This window comes from Columba livia, chromosome 1 (assembly GCF_036013475.1).
Source record: "Columba livia isolate bColLiv1 breed racing homer chromosome 1, bColLiv1.pat.W.v2, whole genome shotgun sequence".
NCBI lineage: Eukaryota > Metazoa > Chordata > Aves > Columbiformes > Columbidae > Columba > Columba livia.
The window spans coordinates 140,685,594-140,712,675 of NC_088602.1; the positions used below are offsets into that span (position 1 = coordinate 140,685,594).

Genomic DNA, 27,082 nt, shown 5'->3' on the forward strand with positions numbered 1-27,082 from the left:
GGTGGATGTCACACACAGACAGCATGGAGATGCCACACAGGTACTGCACTAGAAGGATGGCAGAGAGAAGTACATTTCTTTTTTTTTTTTTTTTTAAATAAGCCTTTGTTATTAGTGCTGCTGGTAGAACAACTATTTATTAGAAGCATCTGAAAGTGGCTTTCTTCCATCGAGTAATTCATCCCTAGCAGCTGTGCTTCAGAACAACAGCCCACGTTAAAGCCATCCGTGCAGCAATGTTGCAGCCACAGTGGCATTGAGGGAGGAATCACTCTGTCCCCAGCAAAAAGAGCATGCCTTAAAAACACAAAGTTAGGAAAAATACACCGATGGATATATATATATTTTGAAGCATTTATTGCCTCATGAGCTGTTTTAATGAAAAATTAATTTACAGACTCCCTTCCTGCATGCAGTAGGGGTCATTTTCTGATCTTTTCTCCTTTGGCTTTTCAGTACAGGGCATGTTTGCCTAAAATCTGTATCTTTATCTGCAGGATTCACCTGCTGTTCACTTCCCGTCTGAGGTCAAATCAACGTGTCAGCAACACTACACTCATTTCCACAGCAACCAAGCGCCAGTTCACAGTGAGGAGAATGGTGGCCTCAGTTAAAGAATGAGCCACAAAAGCACACAAAACGCCGTCGGAGGCCAAGGTCTGGTTTTCATTAGGCACTCCACGTAAGGAGAACCAGGAGAGGCACAAGTCAGGAAAGAGCCCATACACAAGCACAGCACATAGGAGAATTTATAGCCCTTTCCCTGGGCATCAGCAAGTGTACAGGAGGGCAAAGGGCTTGTGGCATGCTGGGGTGCCTGAGCCAATTTGTGCTGCATCACGTCTATCACCACCTCCTCCTCCAGCTCGCCTGCTTCTCTCCAGCCAGCCCCAGAACACTGGCATGAAAAACTGCTGAAAAACGCAGTCAGGGCAGTGCAGGAAAGGGATCACCACCACCAGGAAGCCCTTATGGTCTCATGAAGCAGCCCAGGGCTGTCACGTTTTCTGCCTCACCAAGCCATGATGCTAATTTCTTTACGGCTGCTCCGCTGTTCGGGACAAAAGTGGCATGGCTAGCTCCTTGGGAGCTACGTCAAGGAAGGCCTGAGCAGCAAACAGCTTATCTCACTGTGTTACTGTCACCACTTCCCTCAGCCGCAAAGTGCTGCCTTTCCCCACTCCCTCATGTGCTGGTACCTTTGCCAGAGAAGAGAGAGGAACCAGCAGCACCGGGGTCTCTCCAGCTTCACTTCGGAAGAGCCTCTTTGTTCCATGGGTGTTTTTCTGCTTTAAAGACTAAACAGAGGCAGGGAGAAACTGAGCACATCTCTAAGGATGCAAAATCAGCAAACGGCTCACACTGGCCACACTCTCTAGAAGGCTTTATCCAGTGCTGGATCTGGTCAGCCCTGGCATCTTCCTCTCCCATCCTCTGCCACGCAGCCAGTGACTCCCTTTTCACTTCATTCCCATCATTTTTTTCCTACGGGTGTGTATTCAAGGGAATGCTCTTGGCTCCTCCAGCATGCCCCTTCTTCCCCACATACCAAGGGCAAGGCAGGGACAGGGGTTGATTATGCCTCGTTCTCCCACGTTCATTCTCTCCTCCCTGCTAGAGTACTGGGGGTGTAAGTGGGATGGTGGGAAAGGTCCCTCAAATTGTCGTCTCTGCTCCCTCCTTAACTGATCTTGCCTGGCCCCAAAGGAGTCAGGCCCCTTAATGATTCTTCATTCCTAGCACAGACAGGGTACAGAAAACACAGGGCTCCGTGCTTTCTAGTCAGACTCCTCTGGCTCTTCGCCCTGAAGTGTTCATTTCTCTGCTCTGCTGGGTTATTCCCCCAGCAGTCCCTGCCATGCCAGCTAGGCATGCTGTTCTGGTGAGGAGCTATTGCCGTGTTCCTGAATTACTTCAGAGGGCCACCTATATCACCGTCCTTCCTTCTTATTGCCCCATGCTCCCAGGTCCCTTCCTACCCTACACCCTGCATCCTTTATTCGTCTTTATGCTCTGCTTTCCCAATTCCCCCCATGTACATCCTTGCAGAGGAACAAAGAGCCCAGAGCACCACCACTACACCCTCATCACACCTCTTTCCTCACAGTCCTTCCAGCCTCTCTGCCCATATGACGATGTTTTCCTGCTACTCTTTCCCTGCAAGGGAAACGGGCCCATGAAACCAGGAGGAGCTCTCACAGCACCTGAGCTGCAGCTCAAGGCTCCTGGGCTTTCCTCCTGGGACAGCCCAGCTGCTTCACTGCAGGGTCTCAGCACCCCAGTAGCCACCAGAGCTGCCTGTTGCCCTTCATCCATCAAACCACCAGCAGCAATCACCAGTTCGAAATGTGTTGCTGAGGGCAATGCAGGGGGAGCTTGTTGGTGGGTCACTTAGTCACTCCTCTTCAGCCATGTGTACTGCGCGTTAAGGTAGGGACGGGTTTCTTGGCAAGGACACAGGGCCAAGGATTTTGGCAACACCGACAAACAGAAAACACCACATGAAATCTTTCCATCTCCTCAGACTCAAACGATATTCTTTACATGTCCTCATGGAAACAAACTCCGTAGTTTTGCAGAGCATTCCCATTAACTGCACGAAAAGGTATCTTGCTGTGAAAGCAGAGCTGGGGCAAGATCCCAGCTGTGCCACACCAAGGCAGGCATCCCGAGACATCAGACCGTTCCTAGTAAGCAGTTCCTTTATGCAACAGAGGGTGCAAGCAGGAGAGGGCCAGCAGCTCCCAATTTTTCCTGTAAACAGGGAGTTCGCATTTAGTTGCCACACACCTCGTGGTGAAAAAGGGCAAGGTAAAGATTACTTACCCAGACTGCTTCTATGGGTGAAATGAGGTTTTCTGTTATTATTTTATCTTTTTAAAAGTGACTGAGCCAGCAACATATATCTTATATTCCCAGCCTTATGCACCAGGAAAGGGGATGCAGGAATAGCAGCCGCATACACAGCAGGTTTGATGGAAGGCAAAACTTCCCCTTGCGAGGTGCCTGCTTTTCATAGGCAGTTCTACCAAACATCCCGTGAGTCCCACGCAGACTTCACTCAGCTAGCTACAAAATCTGCTCCACAAAAACAGGTCAAACACGTTCAGCAGTTCCCGTTCAGGAACGAGCATGTGATTTTGCATTCTCACCTTCTTAGCAAAGTGCTGCCAATACCGGCAGATTAAAAAAAAAAAACACTCATCTTTTATGTTCTTAATGAAGCATTCTTCCCCCTACCAAAACAAAGAGGCAGTGTGTTATCCTTCCTCCAGTATAAAAACAAATGGCAGGGTTCCAGCGCTTGCAAGTCGCCTCTGCTTGTGTGCACACGTGCAAGGGAAGACACAGAATCAGGCAAAGAAAATAGATTATTTTCAGACTTGCAAGTGGTCAGTCTTTTCTCAGATAGGCAGGGAGTATTTTTTAAATGATGGAAAATACCGCAGTGCCCCTTACTATGCCTACTGCCCCTTGGTGCCTGGTAAACATGATTTCAGCAGCTCTGCCATCTCCAGAGGCCTCGATAACTGGCACAAATAAGACACATGGTAGAGCTGCCGCTGAAACACAACTTCTGTTCCCTGAGCTATGCTCGCCCTCTAAAGAGTATTGATTTTATGTTTGGTTTTGTTTTTTTTTAAGATTTAACTCAAGTGCCTTGTTGATAGGGCTGATCCTGCTCTTTGTGGTGTCCATCCATATCGCCTCTCTGGAATGCACTTCGAAGAATGACATTTGAGATGTACCTTGATGCTTAACAGCTGTATCTGGAAAAGACAGAGATTCAGGGAATGCAAAAAAACATGAATGCTATACACAAACTTCTACCATATTACAGCTGCACAGACTCTGTAGAAAGGTAGCCACCATCAATTAAAATAATAATAATTAAAAAAAAAAGAGTGGTTAAGCCTTCTGTAGCCTAGCAGCAATTCACAGCTGGTATTTTTTGAGAAAAACGCAGCACCCAGCAGTTCCAGACTAATGGCTCATTCTCCAAGGTAGAATAAATATAGGACCTTGACATAAAATAAGCACGGCACACTAGCTCAGCATGAGTAGCGTCTTTTTTTACATTTTGTGAGACTGATAAATGTAAGGCTCTCTTTTCCTGACGTGGGCAGTGATACGTGGCTTGTCTGTGCCTCCATGTAGGAAAACTGCCGCTGTAAAAGAATCTTAGTCTAGCTGGATCCACACCAACACAAAGCCGTATCTTTTTCCACAACCAGTGGATGCAAGCGGAGCAGGAATTCCTGTACCGAGCTTATAAATTCAGAGCTGCTTCCTACCCAATTACTTTTTACAGCAATAGGATGAGGGGCTGGGGGTGGGAATTGCTTTTACCTTTTAAACACTTCTCTCTTCACGAACATTTCAATACACAGATTTAAAGACCAGCAGTCTCCAAAATAATTACCAGGCATCTCTAGTCTGATAAAGATTCATTTGGTAAAATTGTCTGGCTTCTGTTATCTTGTAAACTAATCTGAAAGTGATCAACAATGGAGACTTTCAGCTTTAAAGTGTATCTAGTGGCACTGATCAACAGAACTGCTTGAAGTCAACTGTGTGTCTTGGGCAAATGCATGAAGGTTTGCAGAGTCTGCCTACAGCAACAGAAAATTGAGCACATTCTGGCTTTTATGGAGAGCAAAGACACACATGGACTTTTACCTTTAATTACCTTTCCTCCAGATGCTGAAATAATAATAAAAGGAAGAATACCCCTCCTTTTTCACTCTTAGTTTTATTATAAAAATCAACATTTCATTTGTTACAACTTGGTTTATAGTAATAATTGGAAAGGATTTTTGTACAAGGTTTATATACACCTTACAAGTAAAGCACTTTATTTTACAAAAAAAAGTTAGTGAATGAGTGAATAGGGCTGACCAAATGTTGGTCATTATAATATAAATACATCCTTGCAAAGCACCATCGTACCAAAGTTGATGAACAAGAGACACCAGCTGGCTTTTAAGACAATGACAAACAGTGATTAAAGCTTACGAAAAAGAACAAACAAAAACAAAACAAAAGAAAATATTAAAAGTCTGAAAGCAGCACCAGATCCTTCACTTGCAAACAAGGTTAGTTCAGCTTAAGCCTGGTGGTATCCTCTTTACGAAAAGATACTTTCATTTTCCCTTGCTGACTCTTTACTGCCTGGCTTAAGGCTACAGCCATTTTAATCAGGACTTCAAAGCTGCTCCTTGTTCATTTAGAAGAGGGGAACGAGCCTGCTCGCCAATCACGCTGCTGCTGCTGCCGCCAAGATAACACGTGTCCCAAATCAAATATGGATCCGGCCCAGTTTTGGGGTGGATCACCCAGTCCCTATGAATGCTATGCTGGCATACACTGAGCCACGCTTTTTAAAGATGGAAAGAAAATTGCTGATTTTGTATCACTATGGTATTTTACTTTCCTACTTCTAGGAAATTTTCAAGGTATTAGGTCATTCCTAACTTATTTTCAAGGTGTATGTGTCACCTGCCGATTAAGCTAAAAGTTAATTTTCAAACAGTAACCCCACCACCACAATGCAATTAAAAAAATCTCATGGCTAAAAGACAGCAATTTCTGAATAACAATGTTCAAATTAGTTTTGCACCCAATGAACCAGCTTTTTTTTGTTGTAGAAGTAGTATCTGCGACACGCACAGTACATGTTCAAATGCAGATTCTGTCTGTAACAAACATGTGACAAACATGCTCAAGACAGAAATGTCAAGGGAAAAAGTGACTGATTTCTTCTTAAGAGATACTTTTAGGAAGTCATTCAGTTAACAGCATGCATGACACCAGGGAGTTCTGTAGTCCAAGCAGTTCCCCCTAGAATGGCAGTAATAAGTGAATTCAAGGAGATTTGCCAAGCAGTAAGGAATGGAAATACTCATTGTTCAAGATAGTGGCCTTTCCTTCAGCTTAGAACAGGCTTAACTACTTTAAGGTAAAACAAATGAATCTGTGTTATAGACTCACCAATTAACCCATTCCATGAAGCTACGATAAACAGAGAAGCAATGCACAACTGGAGACAGGACACCAAAGCCCATGAGTGCAATTAATAGGGATTTTCTGCACGAATCTTCACTTGCAGAAGATTGTAGCACCTGCCACGTCAAGCAGCTTAGGTGCAATTTTCTTCATAATTATGCTAGGACTACAGCAGATTGATTTGTATGTATCTTCAGAAAAGTTTTACTCATCTGCAAGATGGACCCAAAAAGTAAGGGAACAGAATTAAAAAGAAAAAAGTGCTTCCTCTCCTGTCTGGTATGACAGAACAGAAGCTCTTCAGGTTTAAAATAACAAGTATTCTGTCGTCTGTCCTACAAGCTGGCCAAAAGCAGTCCAGCTCACGTGAGACAGCATCCAGCATTAGCACTGCAATGGGCCGCAAGGCTGACTCTGCCAACAGGGGTGTGCGAATGCGTATGCGCACGAGAAAGAATTATTAGCTTTAAGTAAATTCACATTATCAAAGATACGTGTACATGCACATGGGGAGAAAAATGTTATGGCAGTAATCTGGAATTTACAATACTGAAAGTTACAACTCACAGCAAAATGAACCCTTTGATATCAACTGGCTCATTTGCATATTTTGCATTACTGTAAATATTTCATTTAATGTATGTGCACAGGTTGAACAAATTTATATTCATGGAAACCACTCTATTTCAAATGCAAATGTTACGTGCATGTTCCATTTATCCTAAGTTATTTGAAAATAAATATCCTGGTGTCTAAAAGCAATGGAGAAATAAGAAGTATTCCTCAGGGAGGTATAAAATGCATGCAGTATATGACATGTAAGGTATAATTTTTAAATGCAAGATTAAGTCTCATTAATGGTGCCATTTAAACATGCTAAGCTCCTGCTGAACATGCAAAGGTTATTTTTCAACAAATTATGCTGCAATGTCCTTTTTGATTTTTATTTTTCTTTTTTTTATAAGTATAAAGGACTGATCCTTTCCTGATTGAGCACACGAGCCATTTCCATCGCCAGACAGTCAGCTATAAACACCTCCCAGCTGCCTACATAGAGGAAAAAGTGCACAATGAGTACTTGTGTTAATGCTTCACTGTGTGTGTACCTGATGCTGTAAGATAAGGACATTTGTGCTTTCATTTACATCAATGAGAGACTTCCACACTAACACCACAAACCCATTTTAGCGATTTCCTGAACTGACACGTGTGTGTTATCAACATCACAGTCAACTTGAGAAGCAGGAGAAAGCCTGATCCTCACTGAGGGAAGGAGAGAATATGAATCATGACTGGCTCAGTGGTGGAGAGGATTCAGCCAATCTATGGGTTATCCACTGGGAATGTGTCAGGTGCACATACTAGTTGCAGCAACGCATTTGTAATTTGGAGATCTGCCTAAGAGGAACTTCACAGACCATCAACTCTTTCAAGATTTTACTTTCAAGATTTTACAGCTTCCCAGTAGATAAATTCTTTGGTTAGTCCAGATGAGAAACAGCCTTCTCCCTATGCTGGTCGTCTTCAGTGGAAAAACATAGTCTGTCCGCTTTCCCTTTCTTCATGTGAACCTCCCAGAAGCAGACTACTCAAAATATCTGATGCACAAACTGAAACGCGTGTATCAGCCTTGGTCAAATCCTACACTGAATCATATGTCCACCCCATAGACTTCAGGTGAGTTACGGACAGACACAAACTAGTGCAGAAGGCAGGCAGCATGGTCCATAAGCAGAGGACATTCTTCTTCTGAAGAACACTTGCTGTAATTAACACACTTAGGAATTTACCTGCAGGAAGTTCCCTCCAAGAGCAAGCCTCAGCGAGGCAGCCCAACCACACCAGAAAGAGGATACCACTCCTTAAGCTCAACCACCTTAGAGTTTTTCAAACAGAAATTGGCACACTGAAAAAAGTATTTTGCAAGAAGAGACCATTGCCATCGCAGTACAAGCACTTGGACTGAGATACAACAATGCAATATTCTTCTGAGTTCATTAGTGCAAGTTTCCACATGTGAACCCCACACAGAATGCTGCACATGAAAAAATGTAAACAACAGAGAAGTTTCTATTCCCATTGGCGTGCCAGCCTCAACACCCCCTGCCTCGACACACCCGCCCTCCCCCCCTTCATATAAATGGTTTTGAGTTCCCTTATAGTTCACAATACCCTCCTCAACATCCATCCTGCTGGAGAACACAAACAAGCTTCTTCACCAGCATGGAAGAGCCAGAAGAACAGCTACCATAATTCCCAGATACCTAGAACGAAGCTGGGCAAAAAAACCCCCTTAGTATGCCAGAGATCAACTGCAATAGCCTGGAGACCACCCAAGGCTTTTAGAAGTTTCCTCAGGTAGATTGGACTACTAAAAAGACCCTTTATTACAGCTGGAATCCCAAATGCCACGGTCTTCCGTGGAACTGAAACCAAAGGAAGCTCTAGTACTCCAGATGAGCAGCAGCACTAGGAAGAATTACGTGTCACGAATTCTGTCAAAGACATGACTTAAAGCCCATGCTACATTTTCAGGTTATTTCTCTTTTAGTTGAAACTGGCTGGGAAACAAGCAACAGAGAACAACAAAACCTGAACGGCACATCTGAAGAGTTGTTACGCCCAAAGACTAGGAGGTAGGAGCTCCTCAGGACCTTTGTTTTGAGACAGAAGACTCAGAGGGCCAGTCTTTGAAGGCAGCGAGCACCTTCAACTTCTATTCGATGTCACCAGAAGGTGCAAATGCATAATGCCGTCTTAAGATCAGGTACACTGTGAGCTCCACTACAGTCAAAGCAAATCCAAATTACTGCACTGGAGTCAAAGAGGAATTAATAATATCCAAGGTTGCCTGTGGGTTGTCTGAATTTAGAGTTGATGAGTTAGTTTTCTGTATTTGGAGTTAATAGGCTAGTTTGCTGTATGAATAAAGTTAAGTGTTGCGGTAGTTGTGAGGCGACTTGGAGGCGGGGAGCTTGTGGTCGGTGGGGGTGCCTGCGCCCTGGAGCCCTGGAGCGGGGGACAGCTTGTGACTACGAGATAACGATCTTGTTACCATGCGAACACTGCCTGACTAAGATTCCCGCCTTAGCTAGCTTAATGTCTGTTAAAGTGATTAGCCAATCAGCATGAAACATGTGTGCCTTAGACTATATAAATGTATGTTTGCCATACAATAAAGCGGACACCTTGCTTGCATCAAGTTGCGTCCCCGTCTCTCAGTCGCGGCAAATTGGTGACCTCCGACGTGATCGTCAGCGACGAAACCGCCGAGGATTGAAAAACCGCCTACCTGGTGGCATGTCGCGAGTCCCGCAGAACGTGGAATGAGCTGCTGAAAGGAAGCAGGATAAGCCGGCCGGCCAAACAATCCCTCCGTCTGGAACGAGAGGTGAGCTGCGGGAAACTAGCAAAATGGGGAATCAGGAGTCTTCCCCTGAGAGAGACGTTTATGAGCCTATGAAAGCTCTACTTAAGAAGCATGGGAAAAAGACTCTTTCGGAACAAGATCTTAAGTTAATCCTTAAATGGGTGCAGGTTAAGATCCCCGCGGTGACTGCTTCTTCTATTTTTACGCGTGAACTTTGGGACGATGTGGGGGTAAAGTTATGGGACGCAGCCACCTCAGGAGATGAGGAAGCGCAGTATATGCTCCCCAGTTGGAGAAAAATCTTTGAAACCATAAAGGCACAAGAGCAAAATCAGCGAGGCTCCGAGGAGGGAGCTCAGTCACCTCCCCCCTGCCCTTCTAAAATCGCTGGTGGGGCGGAACCCTCTGCGCCACCGTTAGCTTGTGCTGCTGGATATCCCCCGGAGGGTGATCCCTTTGACCCGGGTCCGATTGACCCTGAAAAGGAACCTGATCTTTTTCCCCCTGATCCTCATGAGGTTTGGGGAAAGATTAAGCGCCAAGCGATAAACGAGGGGGAGTTGGAAATAGCCAGAACTATAGTAGCCCCCGTTATATACCAAGGACGGGGGAGGGCTCAAGCTCAGTGGGAAGCTCTTTCTTTTTCGGTAATTAAGGAGTTGCGCCGTACAGTTACCGAGCATGGGTTGTCTTCCCCTTATTTTGCAAGCCTTTTATCTTCTGTATTCGATACATATGTCATGACCCCACATGATTTAAAATCTCTCGCGCGATTGTTATTAACCCCAACACAATATACAATGTGGGAGTCTCAATGGAGAACGGGATTGCAGACAGTTTTGCTGGGTTATGCAGGACATGCTAATGCCGCCTTAGCTGCATTGACTATAGAGCACCTCACAGGAACAGGGCAGTTTTCGGATCCCGCGGCCCAAGCTAGGGACATTCCTCGGGAGGCTTTGGAAGCAGGCAGAGAAGAGGCGAAAAGGGCCTTGTTGAGAGTTCCTGACTCTGGCAGACCCCAAAAAGCATTCACTAGTATCACTCAGGAACCCCGTGAGCCATATATGCAGTTTATGGATAGATTAAAACAAGCCTTAGAGCGGCAAGTTGATAACGTACAGGCTCGGGAGATTTTACTCCTTAAACTGGCTGTGGAAAACGCTAACGCCGATTGTAAAAAGCTCTTGAAGTCTCTCCCAAATCAAAACCCTACCTTAATTGAAATGGTGGAAGCCTGTAATAGAATTGGCACTATGGATCATAAATATGAGGCCATGGCTGCTGCTTTTGCGGCCATGCACAGCCCGATGGGCGCCGACCCACAGCGAAACTGCTATGGGTGTGGAATACCGGGACACCTTAAAAAAGATTGCTTTAGTGCCAATGCTGGGAAACGACCCCAAATACCTGGAGTTTGTCCTAAGTGCCAAAAAGGGCGCCACTATGCTAACCAATGCCGATCTAAATACGACTCTCAAGGGCGCCCCATACAGGGAAACCGATTGCAGAGCGCGGGACCGCGGCGCGCACAGACACAAGTTCCGCGACCGGCGCCCCCACAAACGCCGGGGGGGGAAACAGGAGTGTTTCCAGTCTCCGCCCAGCAACAGCAGGGAGCACCGGCCTGGACCTGGCAACCGCTCACACAGTAACACTACTTGACTCCTCTGTTCACTTACTGCCTACCAAAGTTGCAGGTCCTTTGCCCCCCCGAACGCAAGCTTTATTATTGGGAAGATCATCCACCACCCTGTCAGGACTTTTTGTATTGCCTGGAGTGATTGATCCTGACAGTAATTCCGAAATCAAAATTATGGCTTGGACCCCATTTCCTCCTTGCACAGTACCAGAGGGAAGTCGTATCGCTCAATTGATACTGATCCCTAAGGAAGACTATGTCCCAATCCCTGACCAATTGCTCCCACAGAGACAGGGAAGTTTTGGATCTACGGGAGAACCACTAATTTTATGGGTTCAAGCCATCTCACAAAAACGTCCTATATGTCAATGCACCCTCATTTGCAGAGGTCAGCAAGTCGTGTTGAGTGGAATCATTGATACAGGTGCAGATGTTACCGTTATTTCTCAAGCGAAGTGGCCTTCTAGGTGGCCTTTAGCTGATATCTCTCAGACGTTAGCAGGAATTGGGGGGTGTGGAGCTAGCCGCCAAAGCGCAGAAATGATACAAGTTCAAAATTCAGAAGGACAAGTTGCCTCAGTCAAACCGTTTATCTTACCAGTACCTATGGTCTTGTGGGGGCGTGATGTCTTGTCTCAGTGGGGGATGTCTATCCAGACACATTTTTAGGCGGGGCCATTGAGGGGCGTGAAACCCTAAAGTTAACTTGGAAAACAGATACTCCTATTTGGATTGATCAATGGTCCCTGCCGCTGGAAAAACTTCACGCCCTCCAAGAAATAGTTAATGAACAACTATCTATGGGACATATTGTACCCTCTACGAGTCCTTGGAACTCGCCTATTTTTGTTATTAAAAAACTGACTGGCAAGTGGCGCTTGCTCCATGACCTCAGAAAAATTAATGACGCTATGGAAGACATGGGGGCCCTGCAACCTGGGCTTCCGTCACCCGCCATGATCCCTAGAGATTGGCATTTAACCATCATAGACCTCAAAGATTGTTTTTTCAACATTCCATTGCATCCAGACGATGCCCCTAAATTTGCCTTTTCGGTTCCTAGCGTCAACATGCAAGCTCCTTTGCAAAGATACCAGTGGGTTGTGCTACCACAGGGAATGAAAAATAGCCCTACAATATGCCAATGGTATGTAGCAAAAATACTTAGTCCTATCAGAACTGTAGTACCTGCTGCATTGTTATATCATTATATGGATGACATTCTAGTGGCAGCACAGCACCATGAAGTCATGGAGGAAGCTGTAGCCCTTGTCGTGGCTGCTGTAAAATCAGCAGACCTCTGTATTGCACCAGAAAAAATTCAAAAAATACCACCTTGGAAATACTTAGGATGGCGTATAAGGGCTCAGACTATTGCTCCGCAACCTTTACAGATACAGGCGAATGTAAAGAATTTACATGACGTGCAAAAACTGCTGGGAACAATCAATTGGGTCAGACCATTGTTAGGAATCACCAAGGCGGATCTTCGTCCCTTATTCGAAATGCTTAAAGGAAGCTTGGACTTAAACGCTCCGCGAACTCTTAGTCCTGAAGCCATAGCTTCCTTGCATAAAGCTGCGGCAGCGATTACCTCCAGACAAGCGCATTGATGGGAACCAGAATTGCCTTTTCAATTAATCATCCTTAACCCTGCTAGACAGCCTCATGCACTTATTTTCCAATGGGACTGCCAGAAAACGGACCCTTTACTGATCATTGAATGGATTTTTTTACCTAACCAAGCCACAAAGACAATTTCTACCCAACATGAAATGTTTGCATCTTTAATCATCAGGGCTCGACAGCGATTACTTACCCTGGCAGGCACGGACTTCGCCCTCATATGTATGCCGGTAACAAGTGTTTACTTGCAATGGTTACAACAACAATCAGATGCACTAGGCATAGCTCTAACTGGCTATGCAGGCCAACTCACTTCTCATCCGCCTTCTCACAAATTGTTAAGCATCGATTTCCACCTTTTACCTATTCCAAAGCAGAGTGACCAGCCTTTACAAGCCCTCACTGTATTCACAGATGGGTCTGGCAAATCTCACAAGTCTGTTATCCTTTGGTGGGATGATCATCGAGAACAGTGGAACTCAGATGTAGAGACTGTACAGGGTTCTCCTCAAATAGTAGAATTGTCTGCAGTTGTTCGAGTGTTTCGAAAATGGTCTATTCCTCTCAATATAATCACTGATTCTGCTTATGTTGCAGGAATTGTTAGCCGAGCAGAAGCTTCTGTGCTACGAGATGTTTCTCATACGGCACTGTTTAATTTGTTACAAGAACTCATCTTTCTGTTAAATTCCCGTCTTCACCCTTATTTTATTATGCATGTTCGATCTCATACTTCTCTACCTGGTTTTATTGCAGAAGGGAACCGACAAGCGGATTTGCTTACGCTACCGGTGCAGGTGTTACCAGATCGATTAGCGCAAGCTAAACTCAGCCACTCCTTTTTTCATCAAAACGCTGCAGGCCTTAAGCGTCAATTTGACCTCACTATACAACAAGCCCATAATATCATTGCGGTGTGTCCTGATTGTCAAAGGCACTCTTTCCCTTCTATAGCAGAAGGAGTTAACCCCAGAGGGCTACAGAGCCTTCAACTCTGGCAAACAGATGTCACTCATTTTGCTGAATTTGGCCGTTTAAAGTTTGTTCATTGCTCTATTGATACATTTTCAGGAATGTTATTTGCTTCCTGTCATATAGGAGAAAAAGCACGTGATGTGCAAAAACATCTAATGCGCGCTTTTGCTACTTTAGGGGTACCCTCTCAAATTAAAACTGACAATGGCCCCGCATATGTATCTAAAACCTTAACTACCTTTTTTGCCTCTTGGGGTATATCACATGTTACAGGTATCCCTCACTCTCCTATAGGACAAGCTTTGATAGAACGATCTCACCAAACCTTAAAACGCCTGTTATTAAAACAAAAAGGGGGAATAGGGGCTGCTACACCAGAGGAGCGAATACAGAAAGCCTTGTATGTTTTTAATTTTTTTGAATTGTTCCCTATTAGACAGCAATCCTCCAGTAGTTCGTCATTTTAGCACAAACACCCTTTTTGAACCCAAGATTAAGCCGCCAGTATTGATCCGGGACCCCGAAACAGGTAAGATAATGGGACCCTATCCCCTTGTCACGTGGGGAAGAGGCTATGCTTGTGTTTCCACAGAAAGAGGTCCCCGCTGGATCCCAGCTAAAAATGTGAGACCTTTTCGAGAGACACTGCAGCAGCCTCCTGAAGACATTCCTGGTCCTGATCCTGCGACTGACATAGAAGACACTACCGATCAATAATTGAATGAACTCTGTTCCAGAGGTTAACGAATGGGAGCTTAAGTGTCCCCAATGTGAAAAATGTAATCCGTGGATTTGTAGAATTTGTGCTAATTGTGGAAAATCACAGTGGCTAAATCGCCATACAGTAGGACACTGGTGTGATAACTGCCTAACAATTGAGTGGAATACGGTTCAGGTGTTATTGATAACAGGTAGAGAGACAGAATATTCTCCCCGGTATGATTATTATTCTGACGATTGGGGGAAAATTGTAGCACAAAGGTCTGTGGACATTTTATATTCTAAGATTGAATGTGCCAAAGACATTCAAATGAGCATTATTAATAGTAATCCAATGTGTGTTACAATGCTTGCAAAAATCAATAACTGCTTCAATGAACAAGATTTTCCTCGTGCAGCAAGGAGCGGACCAAGATCAGAAAGAAATTACGAAAACCCCCAGTACGGAGCTGTTAGTAAGATGTCCTCGAGTTGGTCGTTTGCCGACCTTGGGAGGGTCAGTTAATTAAAACAAAAAGGGGGAGATGTGGGTTGTCTGAATTTAGAGTTGATGAGTTAGTTTTCTGTATTTGGAGTTAATAGGCTAGTTTGCTGTATGAATAAAGTTAAGTGTTGCGGTAGTTGTGAGGCGACTTGGAGGCGGGGAGCTTGTGGTCGGTGGGGGTGCCTGCGCCCTGGAGCCCTGGAGCGGGGGACAGCTTGTGACTACGAGATAACGATCTTGTTACCATGCGAACACTGCCTGACTAAGATTCCCGCCTTAGCTAGCTTAATGTCTGTTAAAGTGATTAGCCAATCAGCATGAAACATGTGTGCCTTAGACTATATAAATGTATGTTTGCCATACAATAAAGCGGACACCTTGCTTGCATCAAGTTGCGTCCCCGTCTCTCAGTCGCGGCAGTTGCCCCTCAACCTACACAAATAAATGTTTTCACTTGATTATATACTCTCCCTGTCAAAATCACCATGGTGAGGCTGATAGGAGAAGGGGCTAAATATGATAATATACAAAAATAGAGATGCAAATATAAAATGGTTTGGTTAAGAATATCTTAAAATTTGATATTCATAGTGGTTAATACTAAAGTATTAAACTCACACCACGCAAAAGAGGAGGTATGTCAAAATCATACTGAGAAAAACTGGCTTTACCTAACACAAAGAAATCATGAGCAGTTAATACAGCACGGGAACCCCTTCTAATGATCAAAACTTCTATCTTTTTTTATGGACAGTTGCTCCACTGAAAGTTAAATGCTTCCTTACTAGGAAAAATAATATATATATATTTATATATATGATTTGTATACTGTGATATCAATATACACTGAAAGTACTGCAAGGATATATTATTCATTTACAGTAAAACTAACTATCCATGGTTAAATTCATAGTTTATAAATATGCTGTCTATATTATATGTGGTATAAAAATATTTGACATTTTGTGGGCACTAGGTCAAAATAAGGTTTTCTTTTTTAAGGGACTAAAAATCATTCAGGTATATGCATATTACCCTTGTCAATTACGTGAAAATCGTACTGACCTGGTACAGAACAGAATCCTACTGTGTTGGTAAAACGAAGAAGGTAATGTATAGCACGATAATCACTGCACAACAATGCTAGTTAGGAGAACAAAAGAATCTACAGCATCCCAGTTCTAGCAGTAATTTAAATAAGGACATAATGATTTAAAGTGACATGGGCAGGAAGAAAGGATGCAGAAGAGATGGGAAAAGCTAAACTGGAGAAAAAAAGCAAACTTTAAAATATACCCAACAAAAATCATTGACATTCCAGAAGCAAGGAGGGAGCTCTAAACATTCTAGTTTGGTATATGCATTAAGGAAAAACAGAGGTGTATTAATTTTAAAAAGTGTGTGATTATTTTTCTGGATTCACTGCTACGATCGCTGTATTCCTGTAGAAAACAAAGCCCTTTGTGTAAGGTTAATATCTGTCCTGACTGCGTTTTCAAGTTTAACTTTAGTTGCTGGCCCTCTCTAGTTAACATAGAGGTTATTTGGCTACTTCCAAGTATCTATGGTATGCTGCTCTGAGACAGACTTCTTTATTGTTAATTACTTTAAACATTTTTGGTATTGACAAACCCCTCATCTCACCTCGCTGGACAAGTAACACATCCCGGTCCTTCCGCTCCCTTATGTGCTCAGTCACTTCACTGGATTAAGGCATGTTTTTGTGTTCCATTTGCAAAAATAAAAACTTTTTGTACAAATGTCTGGGTTCTTTTATACAAAAATTTTTTCTTCTTATGGCACAAGCAGCAGCTGCTGTTTTAAGAAAATATATAAATATCCTTTTTTTTTCTTTCATCTGTACAAATATCTTCAGTATTCCTCCACCCCATTTAATAACAATTAACTGTACACTGTCCTACCTCCTCCCTTGCTGAGAGCTCCCTCCCCCCTCCCCAATAGAACATTTTGTATTTACACTTTTCACGGCGGAGGCAGATATCGGGGCGGGGGGGCTACCCCTCATGAGGAGTCCGTGCAGGGGGACGGTGGCGGCGGGTAGAGGTGGTGGGAGTAGCTCCGCTCCGTGTAGGGGGAGGGCGGGCAGCTTTCATAGTTCTCCTCTGCTGACAGGTACTGGCTGCGAGGAGTGGGCGGCGGGGGGACGGGCTCGGAATCATAGTTCAAGTCACTAGTGTAGCCCTTGGCCGTCGCTGCTGTGACCCTTCGGCTGGGGGCATAGTCACTGTCGCAGACATCCGTGCTGCAGGGCGTCGTGGGAGGTGCAAAATGCCGGTAGCTGTAAGGCCTGTAGCTGTGGTGGGGAGAATTACGGGAAAAGTGTCAGCATATAAAATGACTGTGTGTTTTGGGTGATGTGCCTGCGAACAAGCGAGTGGCAGATAAGCAAAGGTGGGACTGGAGAGTGGGTCAGACTCTCCGCAGCAGAGACACAGCATCACGCTCTCCTCCCTCCAACACCGCAGACTCACTAACTCCCCTGCAGAAGGCCTACCTCTGCGCTACAGCATCTGCTGGAATACTAATTATTAATTATCTACCAACAAAATGCTCCCTATAGCCTTAGCTCAGGTAGAAGTTGCTCCTAAGACAGGGGGACTGGAAGGGCACAGATAGAGGGGACGACAGCTATGTTGCAATTATATGGAGAAGGTATTCTGTTTCCATCATCTGGTTTACGGCTGCTAACTTCCAAGCCCAAACAGAGAGAGTGAACACCACCTGGCACATTCACTGCCAGAGCAGTAACTCAGATGGAAATCCCAAAGGCTGCTACCACAAAATAACTTTTAAAATGAACCCAAGATAGTTTAAAGAAAACAAATCAGAGAGGGAGGTGCTTGGTAGCTACAACTACCAGCACCAAAATCAGTTGCCAGGGGTGGGTCAGGATGCAGCTCCTCTATATTCAAGTCAGAACATTAGGAAAGATGGAAAGATCAGAAGCAGGAAGACCAGGTTTTATTTTTGGGATGGGGGAGCATTCCAAAGAACATTCAACCCTGCGCTATATTCCTAATACCATTTGTAATACTCAAAGTCACACCAGCTAACCAGTGAGCAGCGTGATTCACGCCAGTGCCAAATTTTGAGTTTATTTCATTAGAAAGCTACTCATAATTTTAAAAGATTTTTCATAAAGCTGCAAGCGACCATTATAAACATCTGGTCTGACCTTCTGCACAACAGAGGCCATATTTTCTGCTAATGGAGAAGAGATGTCTTTTCAGCCCCAGAGACCTCATTATCCAAAAGCCCCCCAAAGGCTTTGTGTTAGGAAGGCATTTCTTTCAGCAGACAAATACAGTGCTCTCTTCTCATTGACCAGACCTACTAGTGATTTGGGAAGGGAACATTTATGTCCTTGGGTAGGAGGTCTTTCTTTATTTATTTCTGGTAATGAGTCATAAAATAATGAACTCTAAATAGCATCTTACAGGGAAGGTAAAAAAGAGATATTCAAGTAAAAAGAGATAAAGCTTGCATGCCCATAAATCTCAGTCAGAGAAAACAAAACGTTAGCAACCTTTTTCAGATATTAACCCTTAATATGTCAAATTAGAATTTCTGTGCTTTATCTAGGCCATAATATTAATGTTACTTCTGACCTACTAGCCTTTATATTGACAACTTTCCTCCATATGGTGTTTGCCTATCATTTCTGAGAATCATGTAACAAATTATTTAGGACAGTAGCCCAAAACGAGGCAGGGTTCATTCCAAGGTAAGTATTTTTGTCTCAGAGTTATTATGGCACTAGATTTCTGTTCATATTTAGCTAATTTTGCAATGCATGTTGTCATTCCCCCTAAAGCAATATACCCGCGAGGTGTACCACTAACCCAATTTATGATTTACCTCAAAAACTGCTGCACTTACATGCACGCTCCAGTGACACGATACATGTGAACCCATTTAAGCACATGTTTTAGTGCTTGCAGAATTAGGGCCTTTGATTGCAGTTCTTATGGAGCAGAGGCTGTCTTTATTCTGCATTTTCTACACTAACTGCTTTGATCCTGATGGAAGTATTGTAATAATTATTACCTGTAGGATCTATGAGTGGATGGGCTGTTTGAAGAATAACCAAATTCCATGGTATAATGTGAACGTTCGGTAGCTGGTGAAGGTGGTGGGTTTAAAATCTAAGGGGGGGAAAAAAAAGAATAAAGCCATAGTTTAAAAAAGGAAAATATATGAAGGAGAATCAGGAAAACAGCAGGTTATAAATTTCTTCCTAGCACTGTTTAATAGCAACCTTAAGTTAAGAACTCCATATATAGCTCCTCTCAACAAACAGAATTTTTCTCCTGTTTATTCCCTAGTTCTTTAACAATCATTGGAAACACTGCTTGTTACTATTTCCACAGAAGCTATTACTAAGCTTTCTCAAAAAATACTGACTGCTGTTGCTATTTTGACATACCCAGTGCTGAAAAACAAAGTTGAAGCTAGCTGTTCAATACTAGATTGTCACTAGGGATACCACTGCCCTAGGCAAACTGGCAGATGCCTGCTCCTGCTAGCCTGCAGTCCCCAAGAATGATACTCTTTATAATATTTGCAGTGTGCTGTCCAAGTCAAGCATTGATTCCCTATACAGGCATGTTCTTTCCCCAAACAGTATTTTGATTAGTTTCAAGACACAACATGATGGGTTGATTCTTGGAATCAAAACCAAACAGGTGAAGATTTCAGCCTGTGCTGACCAAGCACATAACTCTTTAACACTCCATAGTGCCTTGGTGGGCTTCTCATAAAAATAAATAAAACAACCACCACTGATGTTAGAAGTAAAGAGACAGGGAGCCCTCTAGGGCTGGTACCAACTTCTATAGAGCATCTAGTGCAGTGTGCTGTCCATTTGTGACTAAAGGAATGCTATGGAGTCGCAAGACGCTTTTTTATTTATCTGTCACTTGGCAAGATACATGACATGAAATTTCATTTTAATTCCTTGAAAGGTCTATACAGAATCAACCATCATCTTACCTCCAGAGGCAGATGGCAGAGTATAACGAAAGGAAATCCCTCTACCAGAGCTGCTCAGCATTTATAGGGAATTTTTCATCTCCCCTGACATTCAATCTAACATCTTTTTCTGGCACTGAGCTCTCTCACAACTTTTTAAAATTAATAGAAAATTCCTATACTGTTTTTGAAGAAGACAATCTCCTCTCCCTTCCTTTTCAAAATCACTTCCTCTATATTCAAACATGTTTATTAGGTTAGAAATCTAAAACAAAACATTCATCTGTCAATTCATTATCTTCACAAAGACACCAGCACTTCTCTGAAAGCTGTTAAAGGTCTATGAATAATAGAATGACTTACTGGAGGAAAGTAAGTGCCTTTGGTACTTGAAGAACTACTGGAAGAAGCTCCAGTGACATGGGCCCTGTCATAGGGTGGCCCACTGCTCCCTCCCATAATGCTGAGGGAGCTGATCACAGATTTACCTCGAGACATCCCTGAAGGAGAACAAAGACGTGTGTCAGTATTAAATTCTTTGAAGCAAACAGAGAAAAGAAAGCTTAAAAAATAATGCAGAGGATAAGAGCAGTATAAGCACAACTCCTAAAACCAAAATTAATCTTCTTGGTATTAATAGCAAATTCGGTGCTCCCTGACGGACAACTGGAATGCAGACTGTCAGGGAATAAATGTGTTGGGTTTGTGTATCAGCCACTTAACTGGAGGACTTGGCACTGGGCTATACTAGACCTCTGTGAAGAGAAACAGATTTCTTTCACTTGAATGGCTGGAAAAGACTTGAGAGAACAGGCATTCAGACTCTATTTCTATGCCTCAGAATAAAACATGAAACTGACTCTGACTACCTCAACTGAGCAACTGAAATTTGTGCAGGAGAAGAGAGGGTTTCTGTTCTTTAATTTCCACACTGTTAAGTGAGCTTGTGCTACTGGACTGAAGCAACCTGGCAGAGAGTCCAAGTGAGAAATGCAGAGGTCTGCCCCCGTACTCGAAATAATGGTGGAAATTCTGTTCAAAGACTCTCTTTATGAAAGCAGGTTATTACAAAAAGCAACATGCACTATTTTAACCCTGTAACAGCCACACAGAACCTCTGTGTTCTGACTGGAAACTGCTGGATCCAAAGTCACATGTTACTGTACATATTTAATCAGTATATACAGAAGCAATGCATATAAATGAAGTACAACACTGCGGTTAAGTCTCACTTTTGAAAGAGCAGTAACATCATGCACTTCGATTGGCATTGGAAACTTCACCATCAAACAAAATAAGCCGAGACCACACTTATGGCTGGTCAGTGCAGACTTCACAAGAAGTTTCACAAGCATACAAACCCAGTCTACAAATCTAATAAGAATAATTACATGATGTTTAAAGTCTCACGACTATAACTCAGTGTAACTTCAGTGTGTACTGTCGTGATACCTTGCTGATGATATAATAGGTTTCTTTAGTAGCAAAAGACAACAATTCCCACCATATTTGTATTTATTTGATACACAGTTCTGCCAACTATCTAAATGCTCGTGCATAGGTAAAATAGCAGTTCATTATTATTATTATTATTATTAAGGATGGCAACTAGCCTTAACAATCCTGGTTTCCAGCAGCTTCCAAGAGTGATGCACCTGGAACAAATATCTATGTATGCTTAGCTACAACTATGTGGTGCCAAAGAGCAGGACAAGGATCACACCATTTACTCACCAGGAAGAGACCCTGACAAAGAGCTTGGGTGAGGCACATAACCAAGAGGTACAGAGGCTGGTCCGTGCACCACATAATCATTGGTCATTGTTTCCCCATCTCCCTTCATGCGTGGGCACAGCACTCTCTGGCAGATGAAGTACATTGCTCCAACCACAAAAACTGTCAGGATCACACCAATGATGGAGCCTATTGTGTTGTTGGGCTGTGGTGCAGGCTCCTCCGTTGTGTCTAAACGGAAAAAGAAAAATCAGACCATGTAAGTTAATCCAACAGCTTCATGTACGCTCAGTTTTCCTGACATCCACACAGGAAACATAAAAACCTCCTCTTCTGTAGGCAGACAGCTTTCGAATTAATATATGTTAGGAACAAATGGGCACTGGGATTGGTCTGTTTAAAGAGTCTGAGCGTCTGTAAGGGCTATCTGCGCACAAGATGATCTCAACACATGCAGAGAAGTTTCTGAATCACAAATGACAGGAAATGAACAGTACATGCGTGTGCAGGGAGCTTGATGAACCAAGGTCCTGATCTTGCTTCGTGCTGACAGGCAGCGCTATCCTTGAACTGGAGGAACAAGACCTGCAGTCATAACTCCAGAGGGTACAGTGCTGGAGACACTTTTGCTTGTCATTAAAGATAATGGCAACTACATTTCAGGTTGCACCTCATCATATAAGCACCTAGTTTATCACCCAGTGTAACAGACTGGCACCTCCTTTTCTCAACTGTGTAACATTCACTTATGCTGAACAGTTGAGGTGATGCACCAGTGATGAATTTTGGGTTTGCTGCTATTTATTAAACTACCTAACCTACTCCACACTGATGGTTACAGATAAAGCTGAGCATCAGCTTCAGAGATGCCATCCTTGTGAGGAATCTGTATCTGAAATGATTATTCAACAGTCAAAATGAGTGGCTTTCCCTACAATACCAATTCTAAGCAATGACATTTCTGGGAATAACTGACAACCCCCTGCCTGCGCTTCATGAGTTTGACAAGAAAAGGAAGACTTTAAAGTATTTTCCTGCTCCAGTCAGTGTTTTACATCTTATCCATTACTGAAAGTCTTTTCCTCAACACATTTTCTTCTCCCTGAACACCAAACCCACACTTTAACCAGCTTGTCACAGTCTACAGAGATAAGTAAACAGACTTCTGATCATACTGGAAGAGGGACAGTGACAACTGCTATCTTACTCTGGGTGGGCTAATTTTCCATCCTCTGTTACAAAGCCAGAAAATATATGAACTATAGTAAAGATAACTGCACGTCTGTGATAATATCACTCGTAACTTCGTAGCATGACAGAACATCTCCTATTATTCCTTCTTAAGATCAAGGATCCAACTATGGCTTTGCATTTTCAAGTTATGTGTCTGTCAACCATGATACATGGATCTCTAACATGAGATGTCCCTACCCAGACTTGTGCAAGGCATTTGACGTTGTCCCAACAAGATGACCTTGTCCCTAAATCAGAGATATGGATCTGACAGGTGGACCACTGAGCAGATAAGGAATAGGCTGGATGGTCACACTCAGAGAGCTGCAGTCAGTGGCTCAATGGCCAAGTGGAGACCAGTGACACGTGGGGTTCCTTGGGGGTCAGTATTGGGACCGGTGCTGTTTGACATCTTTGTCAGTGATATGGACAGTGAAACTGAGTGTACCCCCAGCAAGTCTGCCAACAACACCAAGCTCCGTGGTGTAGTCAAGACACTGGAGGGACGGGATGCCATCCAGAGGGACCTTGATAGGCTTGAGAGGTGGGTCCATGCAAACACCATGAAGTTCAACAAGGCCAAGAGCAAGGCCATGCGTGCGGGTTGGGGCAATTGCAAGTACAGATACAGGCTGGGCAGAGAATGAATTGAGGGCAGTCCTGAGGAGAAGGACTTGGGGGTATTGGTTGAAGCTCAACATAAGCCAGCAATGTGAGCTTGCAGATCGGAAGGCAAATCGTATCCTGGTCTGCATCAAAAGAAACGTGATGGGTAGGTCAAGGGAGGTGATATTGCCCCTCTGCTCTCATGAAACTGCACCTGGAGTCCTGCGTCCAGCTCTGGGTACCCCAATATAAGAAGGACAGAGACTTGTTGGAACAAGTCCAGAGGAGGGCCATGAAGATGATCAGGGGATGGAGCACCTCTCCTATAAAGACAGGCTAAAAGAGTTGAGTTGCTCAGCCTGGAGAAGCGAAGGCTCTGGGAAGACCTTATAAAAACCTTTCAGTACCTAAAGGGGCCCTACAAGAAAGCTAGAGTTGGAGTTTTTGCAAGGGCATGTAGTAACAGGATAAGGGGTAATGGATTTAAACTGAAAGAGGGTAGATTTGTTTTAGATATAAGGAAGAAATTATATCATTATGAGGGTGGTGAGACACTGGAACAGGCTGCCCAGAGAAGCTGTGGATGCCCCATTCCTGGAAGTGTTTAAGGCCAGGTTGGATGAGGTTTTCAGCAACCTGGTCTAGTGGAAGGTGTCCCTGCCCATGGAAAGGTGGGTAGAATTAGATGATCTTTAAGGTTCCTTCCAAACCAAACCATTCTATGATTCTGTTTGCGAGTTATTATTCACCAATGGTGAAAATGAACTTTCCAGTTGGAATTTTAAAGGCAGTGATTTTCTTGCAGAGCCCTGGAGATTTCAAGGTAGGGGATATCACATGTTACAAACCATAAATCAAGCTCAGAATTACATCTTTTCAAGATACAAAGGAAATTTTAGAAGGTTTATTCTGTAAACAGAGTTCTCCTCTGATTCTAAAAGCACCTGCTATTAATCCTCCGGATCAGAAAACCATGAAGCAGAGTGCTTATATATAAAAGGCTCATGCTGCTAGAGAGATTTCTTATACCGCACCATTGCAGCATACTAACAAGTTATGGTAAAACAAACCTTATATTTCTTTCAAATGTTTAAAATTATAAGTGGAAAAATTACTATCCTGTTCTGCCTCAGATACTACTTGTTCTGAATACCAGTTATTTTTGCTATTCCTCTTCCACCACATTTTGCATTAATGGCATCACAAGAGTTATGAACAGGAGCATCCATTTTGTGAACAATTAATTCAGTCTGGTTGGTAGAATAAAATCTAAGTCATAAAAAACGTCAGAAACAAATTTTTGATACTGCAATCTAGTCTCAGGTTTTATACTTACAGCATCCTTGCTCATCTGAGCTGTCACTGCAGTCCAGGTTGTGGTCACACTTCTTGCTTTTCCCAATGCACTGACCGCTGGCACAGCGGAACTGATCGTTTAAACAAAGCACTGGAAAGAGAACCCCCCCACACACACACCAGAAGTCAGTATCAAAAACTTCTACTCTTTAAAATTATTCAAAAACCCCAAGACAACAAAGTACACAATCAGGAGTATCTTGGGAGAGGTAAGCCTGCTGCTAGATTCATTTCTTGAGGTAGCTGGTGGCATACAAAAGTCCTTAATGCCAACCATACAGTAAAAGAGATTCAGTTTTCTTTTGAGGGTTTGCACAGAGGTGTACCTGGTCCTTACTGCCTACTTATTTACAGTAAGAACGCTACAAGATAAAGTTACCTTGACTAAAAATAACCCAGAAGCAGAAGTTCACTGAGAACACAGGCACTTCTGCCAGGACATGGGTATTGCAAAATTACTATAAGAACAGACAACTCTAAGCATTTACTGTAATATAAGAGAGAAGAATTAAGTTATTAAAAATAAATCTGCCAAACCATGACGATAAAATTGTTTAAGAAAAATAAACGTGGTTTCTCAATGCCCTTGTGCACTTCCTGTAAACCAGAAAACTCCTTGATCATGGGACAATATATTTTACCTGACATTATGTTTTTAAACTCCAATGAAAGACAGAAGATAAAACTGGAGCTTTGCCAGTACACTCAAAAAATAAACTACCACTTTGGGAAAAAAGGTGCTGCAGGCAAGGTGCTGGCTGCTGTTGTTTACACATATTTTTTGCCTCCTGCTTCTCATAAATCCAGAAATTCTTTCTGACTTCAGTTGAATTAAGTTAAACTAAAGGCTCTTCTGATCTGTAATCAACTTGAATACTCTGAATAACAGGGTCACTTTGAAGGTGATAAACAGCCTCTGGTCTGATACCTTCAGTTGCCTGATGGCAACTGGGACGCTAACTTACACCACGTATTTTCAGATGTCAGCATCTCATCTGGTTAAAATATCTTTCATCACACAGGAATTTCTGCATTGGTCTGTATATTTTTGTTTGAGCTGAAGCACATTTTTTGGAAAGAAATTCAGCCTTGATTCAAGACCCTTAGACAGTCTTTTCAAAGAAGGAAAATGCACTGCAGGGATATGGAGAAGAGGCATCCTTTCAAGCTCACAAGTTGCCCCTACAACTCCTCACTACTTGCACAGTGGGGAAAGGGGCAGCTTGCTCATGTTTTACATTGTACAGCGGTGGGATAGTTCAGATTCCACCAGCATAACCTGTCCATTCAAAAATTTAAAAAAAACTAATTCTTATTATGTTGGCAATAGCACCTCCCTCTGTAATCATGGCTTAAATACTCTCTTTTGATGTGCTCTATAGGAAGAGTAGGTCTCCAGGAATCTCACCTGTCTGTCACTCACAAAAGCTTAAATTAATTTTGTTCAGGTATTATAATAATCCCGAGATCTTTACTTGAGACAAGGTACACAAAAAACTAGGATTTGCTCCACTTCGTAATTCACTCCAAATTACCAGATTTTTTAAAAGGTAAAAATATATCATCTTTTTAATGGTACTTTTCACAAAGGGAGCTTAAAATCACTGTGCAAGAGATCAGTGTTATTTCTGTCTCACAGGCTGAGAAATAAAAGTGCAGAGTTGTGAAATAATTTCCCATTCAACAGATCAGTTTAAAAACTAGCCAAACCTCAGATCCTTCAAAATCCTACTCAGCAATAACTTTGGTATCTATCCTAGTGTCCCCATGACAGTTTTATTTTCATCACACTCTGAAAGAGTCTCTGTACCTTCACAGTTCTTCTCATCTGAGTTGTCCTGGCAATTTGCTTCTCCATTGCACCTAAGGGCACTTTCTATGCACTGTCCACTTTCACACTGGAATTGGGTGTCTGAGCACACTGGGCAGTTCTTTTCATCACTGTGGTCTTCACATTCAGTGAAACCATCGCAGCGCCAGGCCACCGGGATGCAGTCAATCTCACCTGTGAAACAGGTGAACTGCTGAGGCGAGCACGTTGGTGGTTCTTTAAAAAAAAAAACAACAAACAAGCAAACAAAAATTATCATTCCAGGTGAACAAACAGCAGATCAGGACAGGTAAGGACAAGAAGAGCTCAGTTGCTTTAATTTATCAAGCGGCTGATAAACCTGCCACGTCATAAGGTAATTTCCACTGCCACTGACTCTGCAGTCACTTGTGCAGATCTTGAGCCCCAGGTGACTGGTGCAGGCTCAAGCTGGTGGATGCTCATTAGACAAAGAATAAGAGGAACAGAGAAACATGCACACCCAAAACACAATTATTTTCTTCCCTT

At 43.2% G+C, this 27,082-nt stretch overlaps 1 protein-coding gene across 2 annotated transcripts in view; it reads right to left on the bottom strand.

Moving 5' to 3' along the window:
* Positions 1–4,734: 4,734 nt before the first annotated feature.
* Positions 4,735–27,082, bottom strand: part of LRP6 (LDL receptor related protein 6) — a 134,226-nt gene continuing 111,878 nt past the window's right edge. For both annotated transcript variants that reach the window (XM_065033718.1, XM_065033724.1), the window contains 7 exons: positions 26,555–26,791; positions 24,725–24,835; positions 21,550–21,780; positions 20,179–20,315; positions 18,892–18,989; positions 15,248–17,137; positions 4,735–8,857 (listed from right to left, as the gene is read on the bottom strand). In XM_065033718.1, the coding sequence (XP_064889790.1) occupies positions 16,846–17,137; positions 18,892–18,989; positions 20,179–20,315; positions 21,550–21,780; positions 24,725–24,835; positions 26,555–26,791 (1,106 nt within the window). In that variant the 3' untranslated portion in view covers positions 4,735–8,857; positions 15,248–16,845. The remainder of the gene's footprint in view (positions 8,858–15,247; positions 17,138–18,891; positions 18,990–20,178; positions 20,316–21,549; positions 21,781–24,724; positions 24,836–26,554; positions 26,792–27,082) is intronic.